Below are 26,786 nucleotides of genomic sequence, written 5' to 3'. Positions count from 1 at the left end.
GATTGATGAAGCCAGACCAACATAAAGATCATTTATCTTTTTTTCCTATAGAAACAAACTGATACAAAGTCTTCAACCTCTAGCTGCATCACAGTCATCTTTTTGCAGAGAAGAACAACAATGCTTGTTTTGTGGTTTTATTTATCCTATGAATGAGTAAATCAAGACTCATCAGTACTCAAACTTCTTGTACTCAATGCATTGTTCATTATGTTTGAATTTATTAAAAAGCCAATAGAAATACATATAAAAGAGAAGTCCTCTTGTATGTCACCAGGGATGTAAATAAATGTGACTCAGTGTTGAATGGAACTTATTTCTTAGTAAATGTGTTTAGGATTGCACAGCCTTTCAGGCAAGTGATTAATTGGTTAAAGCTTGATTATTATTCTCTAATGCATGGATAGCTCTCCTAATACTACTTCAGAGCTTCCAGGGCTGAGCCTTGGCACGGAAATTAGGTTATGGAGCTAAGCTCTTGTTATTCCTGGCTCAGACTAAGACCTATTCCTGGGTGGTGTGAACTAGCCACTTTTGTGTACACATACTGAGGAGACCCTTCGCCAGCCCCTAAATGGTGAAGTGCTTCAGGGAATCGGACTCAAAGAATAATCGCAATATGGTCGAGAATCACCTCTTCAAATGCCATCTTCCTCTATCTATGGTTTTCCTGGGTTCCGCCCAAGCGCGCGCACAGACTGTTCCACATTTTGCGTCGCTTTCTCCGCAGGTTGTTAAGTGAATGGGTGAGTGCAGGTGTTCCGTCTCTCTCTAGGACCCCGGTGGAAGCTGAAGCCGGGCAGTGGCCGGAATGCAGACCACTGCGCAATGCATACGATTTATAATTCAGCATCTGTGGGAGATCCTCGGCAGCCACCACGGACACCGGAGCGGGGGGCGGGGTGTGGAGAGGCGAAGGCAACCAGCAGCTGCAGAAGACAAATCAAAGCCGTTGCAGCTGGAAATTAAAAGCTACCCCCTTCTTTATTCATTGATTACACATCCCTATTCCCACTTCTTGTCCTAAAAAGCAAAGGAAAGAGAGAGAGAGATGCATGCATGCGGCGGGCTTTGCAGGGGAGTTGATATAACTCTGGGTAGCGGCCAAAGCATCTGAGCAGCATCTCCTCGCTCGTTTGGATGCTGCTTCGGTTTGTTGGCTTTGGACGCGAGCCGTTCGTGTATCGATCGAACAATACAGGAGCCTTCGCTCTCTTTTCCGCCTGCGACCCCCCGCCCCCGCCGCCGCGGGTCCTCTTCTGGATGCGAGACTGGAGGGAGGGAGGTCTCACAGCGGGGTGTTGCGGGGAAAGTTGCGACTCGCTTGCGGGGAGGGCGGGGGCGATGCCTTCTGAGCCAGAGCTGCAGCAGGGGAGAGAAGTCTTTTCTGTGGCCAGGAGGGGCAGAGCCCCGTGGGCAGCGGCAGCATCAGCAGCTGCACAAACCAGGTCTGCCTAAAGAAAGAAAGAAGGGAAGTGCAGGAGGAGGAGGAGGAGTGCAAGCATCATGCAGCCCTTGCCGCGGTGGGGACTGAGGCTGTTTCTGGCCTGGGGTGAGTGTCTGTTTCTTAATTTGAGAGGGTGGCTACTTTGGAGTTGTTGGGTGTTTAAACACGGATCAGTCGGAGAAGATGTAGCCAACTAAACGCCACCCGGACAAAGAAAAGACCTCGTGGGAATCCAAGGCTATGTAGGCACCATACATTTAAAGTGCATCTTTTTCACTCTTAACAAACTACAGTTCCCAGCATTCTAGGGAGGAGAGAGAAATACGCTTTAAATGTATGGTGGGCAGAAGCCCAAGACTGTCCACAGTGTGGGTGGGTTATGGGGAATCGCAATGGGGGGGCCCAGCAGAGCAAATTGCTTTGGTCATAAGCACCTGGAATAGATGGCTCTCTGGTTCATAACGCGGGGCGTTTATCTGGTTTAGGGCACGAATAGGACAGCAGGTTGAACTATTGAGATGGGGAACAGAATAGAAATGGAAACCGTTTTCCTCTTCGAAAACGGCTGTATAGCGAAGAGGGAGGTGGGCGCGTACATCTTTGCATCCTCTTTCATATTATCTGTGGCGGTGGAAGGAAAGCGAATATGAAAGGGGAATCATATGGACTCAGGCATTTTGTTCCAGCGGCAAAGTTTAAACTTGTATTTCGGTGGGAGGTTGTTTATTTTCCTAAAGTTTTCACTATTGTGCCAATTCGCCTTCGTAAAACATCCGTGTTTCCTGCGGCAGGCTTTGGTTTCTTCCAGATTCGCTTCCCCTTAGAGGAGATCAGGTAGTTAGCTGTGCTTCTTCTTTTAAATACCTTTTACTATAGCAAGCCTTGTTGCCATTCTAAACGTTGTGTTTCATCTCTCATAGACCCCTTTTATTTTTCAATAAATGGGGCATCTTCATAGGAAGAAAGTTGCTTCTGTCATGAGGCCACATAATGCTTACCGTACTTATGCCTGTAGTAACTGCTCTATAAGGCTGTTTCAAAGGTAAGCATTTGCCATTCCATTTTAAATGTTATGATGCCATGGAAAGTCATGAAGCACCTGTGCCTGCAATAAAGAATTGCCTCTTTGTGGTGTGGACTGGGAACTATGCCAGTCTAGGTCACTTAAAACTCTTGTCATTACACAAAACTTTGTATACCGACAGTGCTTGCTCAAGTGCTAGCCCAATTTCAATGGTGTGAAATATCAGGGCAGCTTCACACACCTGCAGCATATAGCCATACAACACTCGGGGGGGTGTTGGGGGGGTTGAACACCAAACGTTGCATTTAGTGTGTGCAAAAGAAAGTGTGCCCACACAATCAGCAGTGGATGACATCTTCCCACTGCTGATCCCCCTCCTGAAATAGAGAGAGAGAAATGGACTATTGATTTCATTTGGACATTTGCATGGTGCAATTCTGAAGAACATAATGAATATTATAGAATTTACTAACAGCAGGAAAAATGCTAGTTGTTAAGAATTGTTGTGATTCAACTATCCTTTCATTTAAATAATCGTTAATGATGATTTGGAAGCTGGCTGAAATGCCACAATTAATTGAATAGACCCATTTGAGAGATGGGCAGCAAGTAGAGACACTTGGGGAAAATAGTTTCATCTATGAGAGTAGTTGTTAATATTGATTTGTATTTTTCAATAGTTATATTTATAGTTTTAGTGTTGTTGTTTTAACAAAGTGACCCTAGAGAATGATGAAAATAGCTCTGATATAGTATGCTTTCTGCTGAGTTGGGATTCCTGCATATTGAATTTTCCACCAGGGACTACATCAGGAATCACAGTCTACCACACTGAGAACCATTGAAACTAACTCATAAACCTCTTCTGTCACTTTGTCTCCCTAAGGTGCTTTGATTTCCCCCAAAGTATGGTGTTGGAGAGGCCTCACACCAAAATAGACTCTGGTTCTAAAGAGTCTAATCTGTACATTTTGAAAAGGGGTGGGGTATTAATTAAAGCTGATTAAGTGCAGAAGTAATTATAACTAGAACAGGTACGAGGCCCGTGCTTCTAATTTTGTATAATCTCATCGAAGATATTTAAAGGCAGTGACCCCTTTAAAAATGGTGGAGGAGTATTTCTTAATATGAGTGAACAAGCTCAGTTTGTAATCTTAGTGAAGAAAGTAAAATGGAACTTTGTAACAGACTATTAAAGCATTTCTTTAAAAAACAAAACACTTGGTAGCAATGGGCTTGGAAGAATGGAAATCATCTGGTCATTTTGATGGTGATGGGATTGGAATGGAGCACGATAGCCCTTCTGCTTGTAAATTACACCTTATCTTCATGAGTATTGTGAAGATATGCTTCTGTAAGAGATGCAGCAAGTCAAGTTAGCTGTGTTGGCCCATAAAAACATTCCAAAATCCATGTTAAGGCAATACCTTGGCTAAAATACACAAAACAGTCTGCAAGCTTTCAGCTTCTCCAGAACTCTTCATCAGGCTAGATTGTTTAAAAAAGAAAAAGCAACGGGAAGGAAACACTTGGCTGATAGTAACACCATGAGACTACATCTGCTAAGAAAGAATGTGGGAGAAGGTAGCAGACATTCCAGTGAGCCTCTTTTAGGTACTATGCAGGTATCAGATTACACAAAGGCCTACTAGGAAGAAGAGACAAAACAATGGCTGATGCTCCATCTCTGAAAATACAAAACTGTCTGCTGCTCACGTCTGTCTCCTCCACACAGGTTCCTTGATAGGTGGAAAACAGGAATGAAGAGAACTAGGCAGCCTAAGGTGGGAGTTCCATAGTCGTGACACCATCACAGAAAAGGTTGTCTCCCATGTTTCTACCAACCTAACCTCTCTTGGAGGATGGACGTAAAGCAGGGCCTTGAAGTAGAATAAACTACAGGTAGGTTCATACAGGAAAAGGCAGTCTTTCAGAAATGCTACCACCAAATTGCTTAGGACTTTGTAGGTAAGAACCAACACCTTGAACTGGGCCTGGACACGAAGTGGGTTCTTGTATACTTGGTGGAAGACCAGTGTAATATCAGCAAAGCACATGACAGAAAGCAATCTGCATTAATTACAGTTTCTGAACACTCTTCATGGGCAGTCCCACATAGAGGGAGTTGCAATAATCGAAAAGGGATAAGGAGGTACAGACAAAAGAAAAATATGCATACTGGGCAGATGATTACCAAGAACAGATGGAACAAGAATAAGCTATAATGAACAGTGTCATATCACCAAGAATAGCAACTTTGTTGAAATATCTGTAATCTGTACTTATAGGTAGTATACAACCTACAAATTAAATTAGTAAAAGTATCCACAGATTAAAAACATAATTAAAAACATCAGTAAAACTTCAGTAGATACTGGCTAGTTAAAAAAAGAAATTAATATTGTGCAGATGTGGTAATAGTACCGTTTTCAGGAGATGTCTAAAAAGGCAGGGAGAGTTCACACCGAACCTCTACTGGTAGGGAGATCCACAGGGCAGAATCCACCACATGAAAGTTTGGTCCCTGGTGGAGGCCAAACAAACTTCAGGGGTGTTGGGAACCACCAGAAGTGCCCCATTGGTGGATCTCAGTAGAGCATAAGGGAACAGGCAGACCTTAAGATACTTCGGACCCAAGTTGCTCAGAGCTTTGTGAAGTACCTTGAACCTGGCCTGGTAGCAAACCAGCAACCAGAGCAGCTCTCTCAGCAGCGGAGTAACATGTTTCTGAACATGGCAGCCCCATTTAAAGCAGGGGACCATAGGCATAAGATAGGCGATAATATAACCATTCAGGTCATCATAATAGCTCTTTCTCTTTCCATAAGGAGTGAATGGTTTCCATTCACCTATATGGGAAAAAGTTAGCATGTATTCAGGGGTACAGTTCACCCTTCTTTGTGATTCCAGCTTCTTGGGAAAGCAGAGTTTGCCCCTTTCCCAGCATTCTTACTGAATGTGGTCTCTTTATGTTGTCTCATAGAACCAAGTGGATATAGTCTCCATAAAGTGGGTGTGATGCTGAAATATGATGCTAAAATGTGATGAAGCCCTGGGACCTGGCTTTTATACGCATTGATGTGTTATGAGCCTCAGCCCAGGCATTGAACACAAGTTTCATGGGCTGAGCCTTGGAAGTTAAGCTCTGTATACTGTCAACCTTTGTCGAGGTCATAGCCTTTGTCATGCCATATATCTAGCTCCAGTTCTGTATTTGTAAAATGGAGCTGTTCATGGCTTTCATCAGGGGGCTTTTGTGAGAATGGATGAGAGAATGAAATCAAAAATAATTTCCATACTAAAAGGGCTATAGAAATAATTAACTATTTGCGATTCCCTGCGCTAAAAGCACATCGCTTCTTGACATTGCAGTTTGTAAAGGCATACCTTGGAAATGGTCTCTGGGAGGGTTCTGGCTTGGCTTTGTGGAAAAAGATCTCTATCTTCTTACTTCTGACTGTCAGTTCTTGTGCTATAGCCACAAAGCCTTTTAATAAACTGGTTCCTATTCATTGGCAATCACTCATGGCCGAGTAAGATTGTCTTCCAAGATAAGGTCTTTAACATTGGGTCCATAAGTGACTGTGGAGGTCAATTCTGGATCCACACAGCCTCCCACAGTGAGGACATAGGTTTCCAGATGGAAGATGGTCGCGATGAGGATTTGTTTGACGTGCCTTCTGCTTAGCTCGTTTGTCCCATTTGCCCTGTATTCATGCTTCTACAAAGTCCACAGCACCTTTGATAATAGCTGACCTCCATTTGGGATGTTCATGGGCCAAGACTTCCCAGTTGTCGATGTTCATGTTACATTTTTTAGATTTGCTTTAAGAACATCTTTAAACCTCTTTTGCGGTCCACCGATATTCCGTTTTCCATCCTTAAGTTGGGAGTAAAGTAGCTGCTTTGGAAGACTGTGATTAGGCATTCGAAAAACATGGCCAGTCCAGCGAAGTTGATGTTGGAGGATCATTGTTTCAACGCTGGTAGTATTTGCTTCTTCCAAAACGCTAATATTAGTCCGTCTGTCTTCCCAAGTAATTTGCAGAATTTTCCAGAGGCAGCGTTGGTGGAATCTTTCAAGAAGTTGGGAGTGGCATTTATAAGTGGTCCATGTTTCACAGGTGTACAGTAAGGTTGGTAGTACAATGGCTTTGTAAATAAGCATTTTGGTCTCCCTGCAAATATCCCGATCCTCGAACACTTTATGCTTCATTCAGGAGAATGTGGCACTCGCAGAGCTCAGATGATGTTGAATTTCAGCATCGATGTCAGCTTTTACAGAGAGATGGCTGCCGAGATAGGGGAAGTGATCAACATTCTCCAATGTCACACCATTAAGCTGGATTGATGGTGCTACAGAGGGACTAGTTCGCACTTGTTGATGAAGCACTTTGGTTTTTTTAATATTAAGTGAGAGCACAAGCTTTCCATATGGTTCTGCAAAGACATTTAGAATAGTTTGAAGATCTTTCTCTGAATGTGCAGAGACTACATTATCATTGTCGTATTGAAGTCTTATGACAGAGGCTGACATTACCTTACTCTTTGCTTTCAGCCTACTGAGATTAAAAACCTTTTCATCTGTTCAATATATGATTTCCACACCAGTAGGAAGTTTCCCCTCAACAAGGTGTAGAATCATAGCAATGAAGATAGCAAATAAGGAAGGAACAATGACACATCTCTGTTTTACGCCTGATCCAACTCTGAATGGATTGCTCTGAAAGCCATTGTTGTCCAAAATTGTTGCTGTCATGAAGGGGTCGCAAAATATTCACAAATTTATCAGGGCATCCAGTTTTCAGAAGGATGGTCCAACGAGCGGTTTGATTCACAGTGTCAAAGGCCTTAGTCAGATCAATAAACGCCATATATAAAGGTCGATTCTGCTCCCTGCATTTTTCTTCAAGCTGTCGTGCAGTGAAGATCATGTCCACTGTCCCCGTGGAAGGGCAGAAACCATTTTGAGATTCGGGGAGGACATCCTCTGAGATCGACAGGAGGCGATTTGCAAGGATCATTGCAAGGATTTTACCTGCGGTAGCAAGAAGAGAGATACCTCTTAAAAAGGGTGATAATTATGGCGTCCCTAAAGTTTTCCGGGATCTCCTCCCTCATCCAGATTTTTTCAATGAGCTTATGAAGTTGTTGTGTAAGTTCAGGCCCACCTTCTTTAAAGACTTCAGCAGGAATCCCTTCAGGTCCACTAGCTTTGTTGTTCTTCATTTGATTGATGGCTTTACTGACGTCATCCAAATTAAGGGTTACTGCAAACTCGTCTCTAGTTTGTTGTTGTGGAATTTGCGAGAAGACCTCAACAGCCACAATAGAGTTACTATTAAGGAGGTTGTGGTAATGCTCTTTCCAATGCAGTGCAATAGACTCTTTATCCTTAAGAAGTTTGGTACCATCCATTGAACGTAAGGGATTTTTACCGTAATTTGTTGGTCCATAGCTAGCCTTTGTGGCATTAAAAAAGCCCCGTGCATCTTGAGCATCTGCAAGTGCTGGATTTCTTGAGCTTTCTTTACCCACCAGGTGTTCTTAAGTTCTCTAGTTCTTCTTTGGACCTCAGCCTTTGCATTGGCATAGATTTCTTTCGTAGCAGCACAGTTAACATCTTTCTGCCATATCTGAAAGGCTTTCCTTTTCTTGTCGATGATATGTTCAATCTCACTATCATTCTCATCAAACCAATCCTGATGTTTCTTAGTTTGGTATCCAATGGTTCACATGCTGCAATAATGGATGTCTTCAGTTTAATCCAGTGTTCCTCAACATTCTCAGGGAGTTCCGTAGGCAGATGTTTCTTGAGAGTTGTTTGAAAGCAGGCTCGCTTAATAGGATCTTGAAGGGCATGGATGTTCATTTTATGCCTTGGTTTTCTTCCTTGGAGCCTACATTGAGGAACAATATTAATGGCCACAGTGGATCGAATTAATCGGTGATCTGTCCAGCAGTCATCGGCAGTTGTCATGGCCCTAGTGAAGAGTACATCACAACGATCTCTGGCATGGACAATTATGTAATCCAGGAGATGCCAGTGTTTTGATTGAGGGTGCTTCCATGATGTTTTAAATTTATTTTTCTGATGAAAGAGTGTGTTTGTAATAACAAGATTATGCTCTGCACATTTAGTCAGAAGTAGAATTCCATTCAGGTTGCTCTTGCCAACTCCTTCTTTCCCAATGGTTTCTGGCCATAAATCGAAATCACGCCCAACTCTTGAATTGAAATCACCCAAGAGGATAATTTTATCCTCTTTAGGTATCTCTGATAAGATGGTGTCCAGCTGGTTATAGAATTTTTCCTTGATGTCTTCATCAGCATCTAATGTTGGTGCATAAGCAGTCAGGATAGTTGCCTGCTAGTTTTTGGCAAGTTTTAACCGGAGAGTTGAGAGTTGTTCATTAATGCCAATAGGAACTTCTGACAAGAACTTCACAAGATTATTGTTAATAGCAAAACCTACTCCATGTATTCGTTGTTCTTGTTCAGGCAGTCCTTTCCAGAAGAAGGTATAACCTCCTTTTTCTTCCTTCAGTTGTCCTTCTCCTGCTCTTCGAGTTTCTTGGAGTGCTGCTATGTCAATATTAAAATGTCTCAGCTACCTTGCGATGATGGCAGTCCTGCATTCAGGACGTTCACTATCTGTATTGTCCAGCAATGTCCGTGTATTCCATGTTCCAAAGTTCATTTGTCTTTTGCAACCACTAAGTGGTGACCCCACTGGACGCAGTAATCCAGTCAGGGAGAGAGATGAGGCAGACTATGTTTAGGGCACCTTTTCTAGCTTCCTCCCCATACGGGGTGAGCAGAGTGGATCCTGAATAGGACTGCTCAGTCGTGGATATAGCTGCCGAACTACCCAACTGCCTCGGTCCTTGAGCCAGAACGACTGAGTCTGTATCCACCGCCCATGTGCTGGTCCATGACTAGGGGCTTCTGGATTTCACAGTCCTGCCCCTGTTGCCATTCACCGATCGCCATGGGATTTTGGTTTGATTTGGTTTGCTTGGAAGACACCTGTGCGTGAATTTGTTCTGTGTGGGGAGATCAGCGCACGACGATCAACACACAGTCTTGACAGAAAAAGACTTTGATCCAATGGCATGGATACCACGATGATTTGAAGTATTTTATCTGCTGCAGCCTTCATCTGCCTTCACAGTCGTTGTAACGTACACATTGTTATCTTCCGCCTGTTCTGCCACTGAGGACTTTCTCGGATCGTTCTTTGTCTGGTTCCTCTCCCTTGACCTTACTGCCATGGGTGACCCTGCTGGGAGTACATAACTCCTGACGGCATCATTCACAGAGTTCATTGGAACACGCAAGCCCACTCACCACTACAAGGTGACGATCCACTATAAAAAAATATTCTCATGTATAGGGGAAAAACAAAACTGCTCAAAGCATTTGATGCTGTGTTGTGTAAATGTGAAGCAATGTCATCTTTCTTAGTCTTCCTACAACTCATGGCAGGTGATTAATAGGCTAACTAAAGCACAAAACAGATACTTTCCATAGATGGCAGCACATTCTAGAAGGATGGAGAAATTCAATAGGCAATCTAGATTATTATAAAACTGTTGATGAAATCCTTGTCATAAGTGCTTCTTATACTCTCTTTCATTTAGTGGAAATCTAATATTTTTTTAAAAACAGAAAGGCAGAAGTAGAAACTTGCAAAAGTTCACAGATGCTTTTTGTTTGCACACACACACACACACACACACACACACACACACACACACACTCTCTCTCTATTCCCACATCCCTGTTCACATACTAACACTGTAACTCCGTTTGCATACTCTAATACTTGACTTCTTTCTCTGCACCCATTCTTACCAATTGACCCATCTATCTTTAGGCCTAGAGGACTGAGATTTAAAAAAAAAAAACTTTTGAGGAGTTGGAATGTTCATAAATGTTCCCTAACATCTGTGCACCTGAGTGAATAATTGGTGCAAGAGGCTCATTTCAATAAACAGAAGTCAGAGTTCTGGCAACTAATGGCTACAGAGTGTTTAAAAATATGATGTTGACCTTCAGTTCTTTCCCCACTTTCCAGGACCACTTTTTCCTTTTTCTTGTTTTGCAAATTAGCAGAGCCATTTTTAAAATTTGTGTTTTATATACTTTTAATTTGTTTACTTATTTAATTTTAGGCTACCCAGTACCAAAGTTCTCTGGGTGGCTCATAGAGTAAAAATATCCAATTAAGATAAAACACTACAATAAAAACACAATAAAATAAAATGCAGCATGGAACCAAGCCAGATAAGATCAAAAGTAGATAATAGGAAATGGAGACCAGAGAATGAAAAAAAATAATCAGAGGCAAAATGATACTAAATTATTTAAAGCGAGGGTAGCTAAAGCTCAGTTCAATGGGTCTAATCCTGCCCACCAAGAACATTTTTCTGTTCCTCCAAGGCTGTTGAACAGAGCACTCTAACATTTTCCAAAGTTTGTTTAACTTCAATAGATATATAATAAATGTGGAGCTGCAAAGAAACTGCAAAGGGGTTTAGGAAAAGACAAAAGAGGAAAGATTGCTCCTCTTGCCTTTCTTTCACTGTCTTATTAACCATCCCCCATGATAACTTCAAATTTGTAGGTAGGTTTTAAGCTGTCTGAAGGGAAGCAAATGAGGGACTGCATCTTCATTTCAACCACCCAACAGCCAGTTCTGACCAGCTGAGGCTCATGCCTGTATACAGTGTGTTTATACATAGCAGGGATAGGCAACCCATGATCCTCCAGATGTTGTTGGACTACAGCTCCCATCAGCCCCAGCCAGGATGGCCAACAGTGAGGGATCATGAGTAGTGAAGTCTAGCAACTTCTGGAGAGCCACAGGTCCTCCACCCCAATGAGAGCTAAGGTATTCACAAGTGTTATTGCAAATGTAGGTGGCCTCTACTATTGATACAGATGCTCTTCTATCCCTAAGTTATTAAGAAGTAGAGTTTCATTTTTCTGCCTTTAACATATGAGGTTCTTAGAATCAAAGATTGGGAATTTAAGGTGTGGTTCCATACCTAATACAGGTTTATGTATTATGTGTTGCCTGTCAATTCAGTTCCACTGTTATGGGTTTCTGAGATGAAGGAAACTGTTCCCCATCCTTCAACGTGGTGGTCATACTGAACCAAGTGCTTTTTCTGGGACATTTTGGCATGTTCTTCTGGAATGCACTTGTTTTTTAATATATGTGTTTTGTAAATCACTTTGAGTTCATCTTTCTAAAAAAAAGACTACTGATGATGGGGGTAGAAAGAGTGCGTCTGACTTTAAGTATTGGGACCTCTAATTTCTCCTCCCACTTCTCCAAAATCTTAATTCCTTCCATGCGGAGGTATTGCAATAGCTCTGGGAATATTAGCCCTGTTTTATAATAGGATTGTTACATTTTGTCAGTTAAGTCAGAAAGCACTCCACAGTGGCTGTTATTTGAAGGCTTCATATGTGTAAGTGGTGACAACCTGTAGCTGTGTTTTTATTATCATATATTGGCTTAATAAGCCTATATGTTAACAGATCTTTTGTCCATCCAGGCAACTCCTTCATTCCTCCCATAAGAGTCAAATTGGGAAGTTTCTAACCATGGTTTTCAATTTCATTCAAACTAGGAAACTCTGGTTACTAAAGTCAGAACAAACAGGATATTAAATCATTTTCAAACCATGGCTTAATATTTTAGCCTTTCATGAAGCTGGTAAACAAAGTTTCCCAGTTTGGATGAAGCAGGAAACTATGGTTAATTAGATGCTTCCTAGTTTAATCCTGGCTTGTGTGAAGACCCAGCATGTGTGGACAAAAGGCTCACTCATATCTCAGTTTAGTAAACTGAGATATGATCATCCTATCCAGACCTTTTTATTGCCTTACTGCTGACCATGGAAAGTGAAGAGCAATGTGCCTAGTCGATGACTTGCCCCACAGTCATGTTGTGAATAAAATCTCAGTCAGCTCTATTAAGTGAGACTTTCTCTTTATTAAATGGGCATATGATTGCAGCCTTGGTCTTTCTACAGTACTAGGCTATCACAGCTACTCCTCAAGAATTTAACTTCACAGTGCCAGTGCTTCACTCTAATATTTTAAGTAAAATAAATAAGTAGGATGGTTTCTCCATTTAATTTAAGCAAAGAGTCTCTTCCCTTAAAGTAGTGATTTTAACTTCCCATAATGAGATATTTTATCTGCCAGGCACAAGATTGATCTTGGTCCTTGGAACTCCCTGGGGTTTTCATTCACATAATGACTCCTAAATAATTTTATGGTGATGAGAAGTAGCAGATGCAATATGGTGCTAACTAAATTCTTAGTCTAATTAATAACCAGTGAAGTTTATGGCAGTTCAAGGACTTGCACTGATTTTCGTTTTGCTGCTGGGGATACGGACTTTCGTTCACTGGAGAGGTTATGAGTGAAGATGGGAACTCTTGCCATAATGGATGGCCTCAGGTTAACTCTGGAGACCAAGTTTAGTTCTGGAATTGCTGGGCAGTTGCAGATCAGGAATTAAACTAGTATTGGAAAAGTTATATTGGAAACTGAGAACAAAAATAAGATGTGTTGCAGGCTGTTTTAAGCCTGGTACTCTAGTGGCATTGTAGCAGAAGTTGTTCAGCTAAGTTACATGGTAGATGATTATGGGACTGTGTTTACTACATAGGATTTACCTCCATCTGGTAGTATGAGCAATGGAAGTTAGTCCTTTCCAAATAAAGTCTTCTCTTTTCCTTCCTTGGTCACCACCCTATGCTTTTGTGTGTATGGTACTGTGAGTTTCAGAGGGTGTTAAATCAATGCATCTTTCTCCTTCCTGTTATTTTGCTTGACTAATTCCTTGTTAGTTAATCTGTTCAACTCCTGCAAATTGGGATGGCTGTAAACTCTATGTAGTCAATCTGTCTAAGGAACAGTTTCTTTAATTATAGGCACTCAGGGTTTAAATAACTATATTCATACCCTGAGGGAGAGCTGCAGGTGACAGAGTATATATTAGAGCACAATTTCTTGCCTTGTGCTTGAAGTGAGGAACAGTGTTGTAGGATGTTGTGGATAAAGAGGCAAAATGTGAGCACTGAAGTGGGCCGCAATGAAGAATACTGGTATATGGACTCTCAGAACCAGTTTCTATGTGATTTGCCCTTAATAGTAATTTGAATGAGTTGAAAGGACAAAGTCTATATAACTCATTTATATGAATATAGCTTGGGTGGATTCACACATGAGGCAAAAGATAGCTGGGACAGTGTATCTTCCTTGTTCTGTCTTGCCAGATAGCACATGCATGCTTCTCACTTGCAGAAGCATACAAGTATTTCCTCTTCATATACTCTCCTCCATAGTGATTGGCAGCAAGCCAATGGGCAAGAGGATCCTGAAAAGGCTGGTGTTGTGGCTTGAGAGGTGTTGGGACTAATGTTGGCCTCCCCATGGTTCTTTTGCCTGGTGCCTCCTTATGCTGTTTGAACAGCCCACTCAGCCAACTCTTTTTCTCTTCCCTATTCTACAGGGCCAGGACTTGGGCCATTGCATTGCCCTTTCATGTCAGGAATAATGGAAGGATGCATTCACAATCCTCTTGGGACAGTTTTGGAGTCTTAATAGATCTAGCCTCCCTTGCTCTTTTCCTTAAAAATAGATAGATGAATGTGCTCTTTATCTTTTGTAATGGAAAAATCTGGGCACATGTTAGGACTTGCTTCCTATAGATTGACACTGGTGGACAGAGGTTGGATTATAATTCTACAAAAACATGATTTTTACATTAAAAAAACCCTCAAAGATAGTGCCTTGCAAAAGTACTCAGACCCCTGACCAATGCTCTCATATTACTGAATTACAAATAGTATATTGTAATTTCGTTCTGTATGATATTTTATTTTGAAACACTGAAACTCAAAGTCAGTTATTGTAAGGTGACATTGGTTTTATGTTGGGAAATGTTCGTAAGACACATAACAAACTGAAACATGCTGCTTGCATAAGTGTTCAACCCCCCCACATATTAATATTTGGTAGAGCCACTTTTTGCTACAATAACAGCTTTAAGTCTTTTGGGGTAGGTATGTACCAGCTTTGCACATAGTGTCAGAGGGCTTTTGGCCCATTCTTCTTGGCAGATTCGCTCCAGGTCATTCAGGTTGGTTGGATGTCGCTTATGGACCACAATTTTCAAAGAGCGCCACAGATTTTCAATGGGATTGAGATCAGGACTTTGACTGGGCCACTGTAGGACATTCACCTTTTTGTTCTTGAGCTGCTCCAGTGTTGCTTTGGGCTTCTAATTGGGATCATTGTCCTGCTGAAAAGTGAATTTCTTCCCGAGCTTCAGTTTTTTAGTGGACTGAAGCAGGTTCTCTTGCAGTATTTCCCTGTATTTTGCTCCATCCATTCTTCCTTCCATTTTAACAAGATGCCCAACCTCTGTTGAAGAGAAGCATCTCCACAACATGATGCTGCCACCACTGTAGGGGTGGTGTGTCTTGAGGCATGGGCAGTGTTAGGTTTGCGTCACATAGTGCTTTGAGTTTGGGCCATATAGCTCTATCTTGGTCACGTCTGACCACAAAACCCTTTCCCACATCACAGCTGGGGCACTTTCATGCTTTCTGGAAAACTTCAGACATGCTTTCAGATGGTACTTTTTGAGTAACGGCTTCTTTCTTGCCACCCTCCCATACAGGCCAGTGTTATGCAGAGCTCTTTATATGGTTGACTGGTGCACCATTACTCCATTTCCAGCCACTGAACTCTGTAGCTCCTTCAAAAGTGATGTTTGGCCTCTCTGTGACTTCTCTCACAAGTCTCCTTCTTGTTAGAGCGCTGAGTTTTGAGGGACGGCCTTTTCTTGACAGTGCCTGGGTGGTGTGATGCAGCTTCCACTTCCTGATTATTGATCCAGCTGTGCTCACTGGGATATCCAAACACTTGGATATTATTTTGTACCCTTTTCCTAATCTATGCATTTGTAGTATATTATCTCTCACTTCTGTAGAATGCTCTTTGGTCTTCATTTTCCTTCAGATCCACAGCCTGACCAGTGATCCCTCAACAGTGGGGGTTTTATCCTGACAATGTGACAGCAATTTTAATGGTTCACAGGTGGAGGCCAATGGTAAGGGAGTTGTGTCCTCGAGTTTCTTTCATCTGTGTAAACTGAGAGCTTCCACAGCACAGGGGTTGAATACTTACGCAAGCAACATGTTTCAGTTTGTTACATTTCTTACAAACATCTCCCAACATAAAACCAATGTCAGCTTACAATAATTGATTTTGAGTTTCAGTGTTTCAAAATAAAATATCATACAGAACAAAATTCCAACGTACCATTTGTAATTCAGTAATATGAGACCATTGGTCAGGGGTCTGATTACTTTTGCAAGGCACTGTAATTCTAACCATCTGCTGGTTTACAATCTTGTGTGCCCTCCATTAGTCAGTATGTGATTGCCCCCAATGCAACATCATGGTTCACTAAAATTACATTTACTTCCCCCCCTTTTTTTGCCACTAACCCAGAAAATATACAGGGCTGCTGGGAATGTGGATGTGCTAGAATCTCTGTGGAGTGCCTGCCTCTTTCACTGCTTGGCCTGTGCCAGAGGAATGCTGACCTCTTGCCTATGTTTTCTGTAGTCCTAATTAGAAGTGATTGCTCTGCTGGGCTTCCTAATCCTGCATTGAGAATGTTCTACTAATAAATGAGAGACTGGCAGAAAAAGGGGGGGTAGATATAAGGGTGCAGTATTCATTTCCCATAGGGAACTCACCAGGATCAGATGCTTTGGAATATCATTGGAAGATAAACAAAAGAGCTCTGTCGAGGCTCTGAGCCCTCTCTGTGTTCACAGCAGAAGCCACTGTGTCGTGGTGCAAACCTGCAATTCAGATGAGCCTCCAGTGTGTGCATGCAGCCTGCACTACGTTGTGCGCCACCAGTGTGTATAAGTGTGATGCCAGCCCAGTGAGCACTATTGACACTATTGCAGGAGCCATGTAAGCATGGAGTTGTATCACACCACATCATTTCTTTGTCAAGACAAATGGCTTGTTATGCACCTGCTTTTTGACTGCAAGAGGTACGTGTCAAATCACGATGGCACAAAATTTGTGCTGACTGAGTTTTTATATATATTCAAGCTGTGATAAACTTTAGAAAAAAATAACTGGAATTAGGGTGGAAGGAATGTAAGCCCAGAAGTCCTTCATAACTTCCTTGAAATAAAATAGTTATCTCAGATGTTCCCTGCCTCCATGTTAAAAGAAGCAGTTTTAACTCTCTTGTGTGTGTGATCGAAAGAGATGTTTGCAAGCAATTCCTCAGTTTTCACATACCCAGACTTTCTCACCATTATAAATGCTCCTCCCCACCTAAATTGCAATTAAAATAAATATCCTCCCACCCCTGTTCTCATTCTATGTGGAAAAAACACAGATAATAGCATAGGAAAGGTAATAGTGGGTTGGCAAAGTATTTATTTTTAGCACTACTTCTGGATTGGTCTGGATTTTGCAGCCCTCTGCCAGTCAGCATTGTTTTGCTTGATCATCCTAAAGATCTGTCTGTTGCAGGAGGAGTCTACAGTGGCCAGATGCCACAGTAAACTTCATGAATAAGAGTGTGATGGGTTCCGCCACCCCATTTGTCTCCAGCTTTTGACAATTAGAGGTATACTGCCTTGGAACAAGGAAGTTTCATTTTTTGCTGTTATGTCTGATAGCCATTGACAAACCTGCCATCTACAATCTTGCCTAATCCTTTGGTGGGGAGAGGGGGGGAGCCATGTATGCATTTTGTAGCAATGGATTCCATCAGCCAATCACACACTGTGTGAAGAAGTACTTCACTCCATTTGTCCTGTACTTCTTGTTTGTCAGTTCCATGAATCCATCAAGAGTACTTGTGGTGTTCTTAAATGGTTCACTCTCTTCACGTTGTTCATAACTTTACTCACTACCCTAACACTTTCTTTCTGCCTGAAGCTGGTAATACATAACGGGAATTCACTGGTATTTCTGCCTGCCTTTGCCTACCAGCAGCCTGTATGGAAGGGGGCATCAATGGCCGATGCTTTCCTTTAAGCCAGTCTTGTTTTCCTATATTAAGTGATTATTGCCGCCCTGGGCTCCAACTGGGAGGAAGGGCGGCATATAAATCTAATAAATAAACAAATAAATAAAATCAATGCATGACCTTTTTTGACCTAGCTCCTGATTTTAAATAATATCTGCTGGGCAAACGCTTGGGCAGCCTCTCAGATGAAAGCTAGATATAAACATAAGCTGGCTAGCATAGAGGCCTTCTCTGGTGGCCCTTCCCCAGTTGGCAAAATCTTCACTTGTAGCTTGTTCTGGATGAGGAATTTCAACTCAAGCATCACATCCTGTCATAAAGAACAGGATTAGCTAGTTGTGCTCCTTTACACAGAACCCACAGAAAACACACAAGTATGGCAGTAGGCACCTACAGCTGCCTCCACATTCAGTCTTCATGAATGTATATAGAAGACAGCTAGTGAGTCAGACTCTGAACGGGCAAACTTTTGTCTCAGTTTCACTTCACCTTCATTAATGCTGCTGTGTCTGAGATGGTCAGGCTGGAACAATGAGGCCTGCCTCTTCTGCCTTTCCAAGCCGTTTGTTTTGCAAACTTAGAGGAATGGCTTTTATTCTGTACTACATATCTCTGTGTGGCAGGAATTTGCCAGAGGACAAAACTTTTACTCTTGAAGAAAATACCTTATTTATTATAAGTATGTGGGGCAGTCAATTGAATTTGCTGTGCAGACATTGCTCTGGTTCATAGGCTGATGTGGTAAAGACTGGTCGAAATCCTGGTTAAAGGTGGAGAGGCTTCAGTGCTTTCCATATCAGTCTTTTTATCCAATATCACTCGTTCATTCCTGAGAGTCCATATGACGTTCCTCCTAAACCATTGCATTCCTCTCTGTGTCCACCACCACCACCACCACCATTGTGTCATCCCACTGTTTTAAAAGTCTGGCATTAATTTGTAGTGTCATTAGTATTTAGTTCCTCCTAAACATAAGTAGAATTCACATTGTCCGCTTGAACCTCATGATTATCCAAAGCTGCTTTATTTGTCATGTTATTCTAATGCAAGGGTGGGGAATCTCCGGCCCAGCGGCTGACTATGGCACTCCAAGCCTCTGTGTCTGGCCCCCTGGTGACACTTCCTCAGCCACATATCCTCCCCAGCCACATACCCTACTAGATCTGCTTCGCATCCTCCTTGAGTGTTTTCAATGTGTCCTTGAACTCTGATTATGCCTCTCACTTGACTGGGTGGAGGATAGTGATGTGTGTATGTGTATAGAAACTAGCCTACTGTACAAGGGTGAGATTTACATTCCTTGTTCTTAGGGTTGCCATATTGCCCGGTTAGCTGGGTTTTTCCCGGATTCTATGCATGCCACCCGGCGCCTGGCTAGCCCTTTAGGTGGCCCGGATTCTCAGCTTTAATTTAAAAAACAAATTAAGTTTCTAGGTGGTCTGGTTCTCGAGATATACATAAAAACGTCAGCCGCCCCCCCGACTGTTAAATCTTTCTTTAAACAGTACTGTATAGCACTTCGTAGCTTTAACCCCGCCCGTTCAGGAGTGCAGCCAATCAGGGATTCTGTTTCAGTTTATTTATTTTTTTATTTATTTAGTTTAATTTATATACCACCCTAAGCCCGAAGGCTCTCTGGGCGGTGTACAAAAAGATAAAAACAAGCACAATATATAAATACAATAAATAATAAATAATAATAAAAAAAAATAACGAACCAAACAACATCCAAAATACAGAAATGCTGTTTAAAATACACTTTAAAATGCCTGGGAGTATAAAAAGGTTTTCACCTGGCGCCGAAAAGATAGTAGCGTCGGCGCCAGGCGCACCTCATCAAGGAGACTGTTCCACAGTTCGGGGGCCACTACTGAAAAGGCCCTGGTTCTAGTCATCACCCTCCGAGCCTCTCAATGGGATGGTACTCAGAGGAGGGCCTTAGATGTTGAGCGTAGTGTACGGGTAGGTTCATATTGGGAGAGACCTAAGGCAGTGTCTAGAAAACAAAATGGTGGTTTCACCCCCTGTTTATCTGAAAATCTCATAAATTGGGTAAATATATACATTTCAGTTTTTTTTCCTCTCGTGTGCAGGAGTCAGATCTTGGGCAGTGTTTTGAAAACCTTCCCAATGCTTGCTTTTTGTAAAAGCAATGCTAATCCCATATGCCCAGAGTAAATCCCATTGAATTCAATAGGACTTACTTTTGAGTAGACATGGTTATGAATGTGCTGAAAATCAATGGGACTTTGAAGTGAATGTAAAAAAGAATTGTGTTTGTGCCCTCCAGTCCTATTTTAAAGCAAGTAGGCAGGGCTTACTTAGGTATTACAGTTTTTATTCTGTAGGAAAGTAATACTGATTTTTTTAAAACTAATACTGATTTTTCTGCAATGACCAACTGGTTTGACAATAAACTATTATATGGGTTGTATGTATTTATACATCTGCTGTGTGTGCGTGTGTGTGTATGGAGTCTTTCCAACACCTCTGTGAGGTAGGGTTGGAAACCAAGGCAGCTCACAACAAGAAATAAAGCCATTTAAAATCCAATGACCATAAAAACAAGTATAAACAGTTGCAAAACAGTGTAAAGTGGCATGATTCAGAATTTTGGGTTGTGTGAATGAAGTTGCTTATCACTTGAAGTTGCATTTCTGTCCCTGTTTGAGTAAGCCCCACTGAATACGCTGGGACTTGCTTCTGAATAAATAAACCTAGGATTGCACTATAAATATCTTTACAATTTGTGTAAATAATAAATATATTTGATAGTCATGCTTTTATATAAATATTTCTTCATTTATCATATTTTTGGTTGTGAGATGCTTAGTTTTCTGCCTTACTCATAGGAATCTTGTTGTGGTTGGTATGGTATTACATTTAGGAAAGTGTTACTGCCTTTTGTGTTGTTTTTTTCCTATTTGCATTTAACTTATCTTTAACCTCACTCCGTTACAGCCATAGAAGCAACAGCAGCATATGCAAGATAATTAACTCCCATTAGTGATAAGAACAAGAATTTATAATTATTATTTCAATTAAAACAAGAGGCTTATCAATACTTTGAAGAGGACCAGATATTTATTTTCTTTCTGAGCCCAGGACTGGGTCTTTCATGATGCCTGGGGGGGGGGGGAGCAGGAGAGTAGTCCATAAGACAGACATCCTGGCATTGGTAATCTAATTAGCAAGGTATGTGTGGGGTTGTTGCACACTTCCAGGCCCAGTTTCATTTTGAGTATGGAGGTGGAACCTGTGTAGATGTGGTTGATCAAAGGGAGAAGAAATTTTGAGTTAAGCAAAGCTCTGCTTTTATAAAACCTAAGAAACATACAGATACTTTCAATGTCTGAGTGCCTGCACCGGTGGAATACTGGAGGAACTTGTAAAGCTTGCTGCAACAGTATTTACAACTGAGCATGTGGTGTGAAAGACTCCTTTTCCTAACATTTTGACCTCTTGTTTTTCTCCACCCACCACATCTTTGAAATATATCGTATATGGTTAACCGTACTGTTGCCCTGACTTACTTTGTTTGTTGCTATTTTGTGTTTTTATTATGTTTTTATATTGATTGTGTATTTTTATTGTTTTTATTATATTTGTAAGCTGTGCTGAGCTCTGTTTTTAACAGTAAAAGGGCAGGATATAAATTCTCTTAATCAATCAATAAATACTCCATAGTGTTGGAAACTAGAGTCTAGGCATTTAAGGCTAAAAATGTTGCTTTTTAAAAAAAGATTTCTCACATCTTTCCCCAGTTTTTGGTGGTAATTCCTAGGCACAAAAACAAAACAACTGGACAATCCAAGTATTAATATGCAAATATTTGCATAATATGCAAATACTTTACATAATATGCAAATTAACCTGCCCGGATTTGTGGAACTGGAATATGGCAACCCTACTTGTTCTGCCCTGGTATAAATGCATTCAGCTGAACATCTGAAACGGCCCCCAGAAATATGTACAAGTGTGTGGGCTTCCATACAGTCGGAAAGCCTTCCTGGACTAAATGTGCTGAGATTAGAAAGCCTGGCCACGGGGGTATGCTGAAGCTGGTGATGCAGCTACCTGCCTCAGTGCATGAGGGTTTTGGAGGGAAAAGGGCTTCCCTTCCTATTTGTGAGGCCCTGGAAAAAGTGGAAAGGCAGATGGTTTTAAGGCTTCCAGCCTTATAGGCACTTCTGTTACTAGTCATCCATGGCTGTGAGTTCAAGACTGTAGGTGAAAGTGCTCCCAGTCTTCCTCTAAGAAAGGGACTTTTCTTATCTTCATTTCAAGGTTTGGGAGGGAGCTTGCTCCCTATTGCTCACTGGCTTGTGGCCAAATGAGATTCTTAGCCAGCTGTTCCCCTCATACCCAGGACATGTTGCTAGCATATCTCAGCTTTTCATTGTAGTTGGAGGTAATGAGTGTTGTGATACGTTGTGTGTATTAATCCCATTGTATGCTTACCATATGACTCTGTTTATTATTAATTTATTATTACATTTATATCCCACCTTTCCTCCAACGAGCTCAAGGTGGTGCACCTCACACTTTTTCTGCACGGTGCCCTCACAACGGAGGTTAGGCTGGGAGAAGCAAGCTTCATAGCTCAGTGGGGATTTGAACCTGGGTTTCTCAGGTCCTTTTTTTTTTTTTTTGCTTGTTGGTTGTATGAAACATTTTACCTGGAAACAGAAAATAATGTAAGAGAAATCAAAGTTTATCCAGAGCTTGGAAGTAACTAGTTACCAGTAACGAATTACTTGTAATTCATTACTTTTTTGAATAACGAGTGGGTAATTCCTTTACATTTTGATTGTAATAGAACAAGAGTAATTTTATTACTTTTGTAGAATAATTGTAACGTTTCCAGAATTACTTTTGGGCATTACTTGGGGGGGGGGAGCAAGGGAAGTCTTCTGCTCCTCTGATTTGTGGATGAAACTCATGTGCCTCAAACTGGGCTTCTGTGCAGTGTCGCTCTTTCCTCGTGCTCTGTGGATGGGCAGGAGGCGACGAGGGAGGAGGCGGAGAGTGAGACGGGGTGGAGTGGAGAAAACAATTATTTAAAAAAACGGATAGTGGTGGTGAAGAATGGAGTGGAGGGGAAAAGGATCTGGAGGTCAAGAACATGGATAAAGGAGGATAAGGAGGCAGCAGCAGAATGGAGATAAAGGAGATGAAAGATGACATGTGTGTGTTTGTGTGTGTGTGTGTGTGTGTGTGTGTGTGTGTGTGTGTGTGTGTGTACTGTGTTTGCACTTGGCACACAAAGTGGCCTCCACCACCCTCTCTGGCTACTGTGGTGCATTTGCAGTATTTTAACTTTTTTGCATCTCAGGGGAAAATGTTTGCTTGAGCGAGTGTCCCTTAGTTGGTGGCAGGGCAGGGTCCGGGAGGTGGTTAAGTGAGAGAGATTATGCTCTGTCTGAGTGGGGGGGAGTGTGCACTTGGTTTGACGTGCAAAGATCTGAGTAGTGGCCTCAGCCTCCCTCCCTACCACCCTTACCAGCGGAGAGACCACCATTGCTATCTTATGAATAAAAATAATTATTCTACTACCTCTGTATGTGTGTGTTTATTTTTAATGTTGTTTTAGGCTACTTAGATGTGCAGCAGCCAAGGCCAGCACCTTGTAGGCGGTTTTTTAAAAAGTAACTGAAATGTAATTATAGTGATTACTTTGAAGGAAAAGTAAAGTAATCAGTTACTTTCAGAGCAATTGTAACGGTAATTACTACGTTTTGGGACCATGTAACTGTAATTTATTACTTTTTAAAAGTAATCTTCCAAGCTCTGAAACAATACGTCCAAGCCTGTACAGCAGCCTTCCCCAACCTAATGCTCTCCAGATGTTTTTGACTACAACTCATTCCTTGCATTAATGGGAGTCATCAAACACATCTAGAGAAGTATCAGTTAGACCCCAGTGTAACATAATTTACAACCCATCTCACCTCCTTCTGAAACCTAGAAAGTGCCACCTTGCCAAGCAGATCAGACCCCCTGCCTCCACAGCCCAGGACCAAGTTGAACTGGGCAAGTCATGATCATCATCACGCACTGGAAATGAGTTGTAACACCTCTGCCAGATGACCAAGTGTATTAACAGTGGATTCTCAGACCAGACAGAAATGGAATAAGCAGTTCACTTCCTAGAAAGGCCTAGTCAGGGAATTACATGTATGATAAGCTGTCCACTGTGTGGCAGACAAGGGCGGATGACTCACTTTTCTTTCATGCCGGTTTAGACAGCTACAAGGGAGCAATGATTTGGCTATAAACTGGAGGGAAGTCAGGGATGGGGCTATAGATGTCATTAAATTAAACTTTTCCTTCCACAACTGAAGCACTATAGTAGACAGGATTAAACAGAAAAAAAGAGAGGATGCAACACAGAGAGATATCCAGTTAGACTGGCCACAAAATAGGAATTTTGTACTTCACAAGTAATGCAAAGCTGCCCAAACCTTAGCAATCATGGCCAACACAGGCCAGGCTTACCACGAGGCATGAAAAAACAGTGCATGTGTGACTTAAATTGCCTTCTAGCTATTTAAAAGTCGCATCACGACACAGTGGAGGAGAAGAGAGGAATGAGAGAAGCTTTATCACCGCATTTTTTATTGTGGGAATCGCTCACAAAATTCAGCTGGCAAAGTGGGTGCAGCTGAGGTCAGTTCTTCTGTAAAATAAGCTACCAAGGAATAAAAAGGAAATCGGAATTCTACCAATAGCAGCAAGAAGACTACAGCAGTCAGATTGTAGCATACTTTTTACACAGGATGGCTGTCAAAGAAAGGGAGGCTTGTTCCTCAGATTAACAGCTGTGCTGGGGAGAGCCCATTCCCAAGGGACAGCAGATGCAGGGTATCCCCCAAGCAGTTACACCATTCAGAGAGCAAAGAACAAAACTCCAAGGAAACACTAGTCTGGCTGCAGAGCCAAAAGGAAACCTGTCTGCCTGACAGGTGGTTTCTCCAGAGGGGCTAAACGAGTCAGGAGGCTTAGTGCTGGAGCCGTGTCAAGGGCTGATCAAGGGTGGGGTAGGGAGTGAGACTAGGCCCAAGAATCTAGAAAAAGCCCTGAAGGAAAGTCCAGGATAATAAGAGAAGACAGGAAACACCACGTTCATTAAAAGCTTGTAGAAAGAATGCCAATAGGCTAGATACTGCAAATCATTAGGGAAGATTTATGGGCAAAGGGCCTAGAAGAGTGATACAGGGAGTGGACTTAATCTGAAAAAGCGCAGAATAAACACTCTTGCCAGATCACCACAGCAGCCTCTAACCTCTTAGCATACAGAGGTGAAAACAGAATCAAGATTGTCAATGCCCGTGTTAACTTTTCCATTTGAAATCATTAGAACTGCCGATGGCACAACATTGAAGCAAAGCTAAAACAACTAAACTAAACTAGGCAGCCAAAAGAGAGGGACTAATTGGTTTACAGCCTGCCATATGGCAACCCCAGAATGGGGAACACGCTTCAGTGTAATGGAACGTGTCACTGAGTAGAATGTAAGACAGGAGGTTACATTAGGCCTAACAAGTCAGTGTCCCTGGGAAATCGCACACTTACACACACACGCATCAGGCACTGTCTTCCTCTCTACAGCTTAGCACTCCCTCCTAGACCCAGTTGTGTAGATCCCCAACCTTTTGAGGCCTGAGGCCACATCTGGAAATCTGTCATGGACACCACAAAATATAAATTTCACAGAAGAAAAGCTGGCAACGCTCAGAATGCCCCCCAAAACAGGCAGAACACCTATACCTCCCCCAAAAAACAGAGACAGAAAAAGCATGTAGTAACTCCCAAAAACAGGCAACCCAAAAGAGACTCATTTTAAAAAATGAGCCTGGGGTGGAGTATCTGACAGCACCATTGTTCACACAGAGGCCATGTTGGGGGGGGGCATCATTAAAGCACGTGGCAGTGCCATAATAATTCTCTCCCTCCCTGAATTCCTCTTCTTACCCGAATACCTTCACAGCCACCAGCAAAGACAAAGGCACTCTCAGGACCAGCATCCAGGACAACTGTAATTTGTCCAAAGGATGGATCCTGCTTGTGGGCTGCTCAAAATAGCTTTGTAGGCATAATAGGTTCAATCTGAAAACTCTTTCCTCAACAGTATTGCATCATCCATTTGGAATTTTCTCAGAAATATAGCTTTCAGGTATTTTTCCTTTCCTTCTCTTTAGCTCCATCCATATTCAAATACAGAACCCATTTCCTTAAAATACCAGAAAATCTGTTCGTAAACAGGAACCAAAAACCAGTGCAGCTTAAATAAATGGGAGAACTGCTTATCTATTACACATCCTCAATACCGATTGCTTCTTTGGTCTGACAAATTTAGCTTCTCCCCCTAGCTTGCTGAAACTAGTTCTCCCTGATCTGAGAGGCTATGATAAACTCAGAGCTTGGAAGATTACTTTTAAAAAGTAATAAATTACAGTTACATGGCCCCAAAACGTAGTAATTACCGTTACAATTACAATTGCTCTGAAAGTAACTGATTACTTTACTTTTCCTTCAAAGTAATCACTATAATTACATTTCAGTTACTTTTTAAAAAACCGCCTACAAGGTGCTGGCCTTGGCTGCTGCACATCTAAGTAGCCTAAAACAACATTAAAAATAAACACACACATACAGAGGTAGTAGAATAATTATTTTTATTCATAAGATAGCAATGGTGGTCTCTCCGCTGGTAAGGGTGGTAGGGAGGGAGGCTGAGGCCACTACTCAGATCTTTGCACGTCAAACCAAGTGCACACTCCCCCCCACTCAGACAGAGCATAATCTCTCTCACTTAACCACCTCCCGGACCCTGCCCTGCCACCAACTAAGGGACACTCGCTCAAGCAAACATTTTCCTGAGATGCAAAAAAGTTAAAATACTGCAAATGCACCACAGTAGCCAGAGAGGGTGGTGGAGGCCACTTTGTGTGCCAAGTGCAAACACAGTACACACACACACACACACACACACACACAAACACACACATGTCATCTTTCATCTCCTTTATCTCCATTCTGCTGCTGCCTCCTTATCCTCCTTTATCCATGTTCTTGACCTCCAGATCCTTTTCCCCTCCACTCCATTCTTCACCACCACTATCCGTTTTTTTAAATAATTGTTTTCTCCACTCCACCCCGTCTCACTCTCCGCCTCCTCCCTCGTCGCCTCCTGCCCATCCACAGAGCAC

General features: G+C 42.1%; 1 protein-coding gene across 2 annotated transcripts in view; it reads left to right on the top strand.

Annotated features, from left to right (window-relative positions):
- Positions 1-844: 844 nt before the first annotated feature.
- PODXL2 (podocalyxin like 2) overlaps positions 845-26,786 on the top strand; it is an 81,309-nt gene continuing 55,367 nt past the window's right edge. For both annotated transcript variants that reach the window (XM_061618373.1, XM_061618375.1), the window contains exon 1: positions 845-1,552. In XM_061618373.1, the coding sequence (XP_061474357.1) occupies positions 1,507-1,552 (46 nt within the window). In that variant the 5' untranslated portion in view covers positions 845-1,506. The remainder of the gene's footprint in view (positions 1,553-26,786) is intronic.

Source organism: Rhineura floridana, chromosome 3 (assembly GCF_030035675.1).
Source record: "Rhineura floridana isolate rRhiFlo1 chromosome 3, rRhiFlo1.hap2, whole genome shotgun sequence".
In the NCBI taxonomy this organism is placed as follows: Eukaryota; Metazoa; Chordata; class Lepidosauria; order Squamata; family Rhineuridae; genus Rhineura; species Rhineura floridana.
This window is presented reverse-complemented; position numbering and strand designations above follow the sequence as displayed.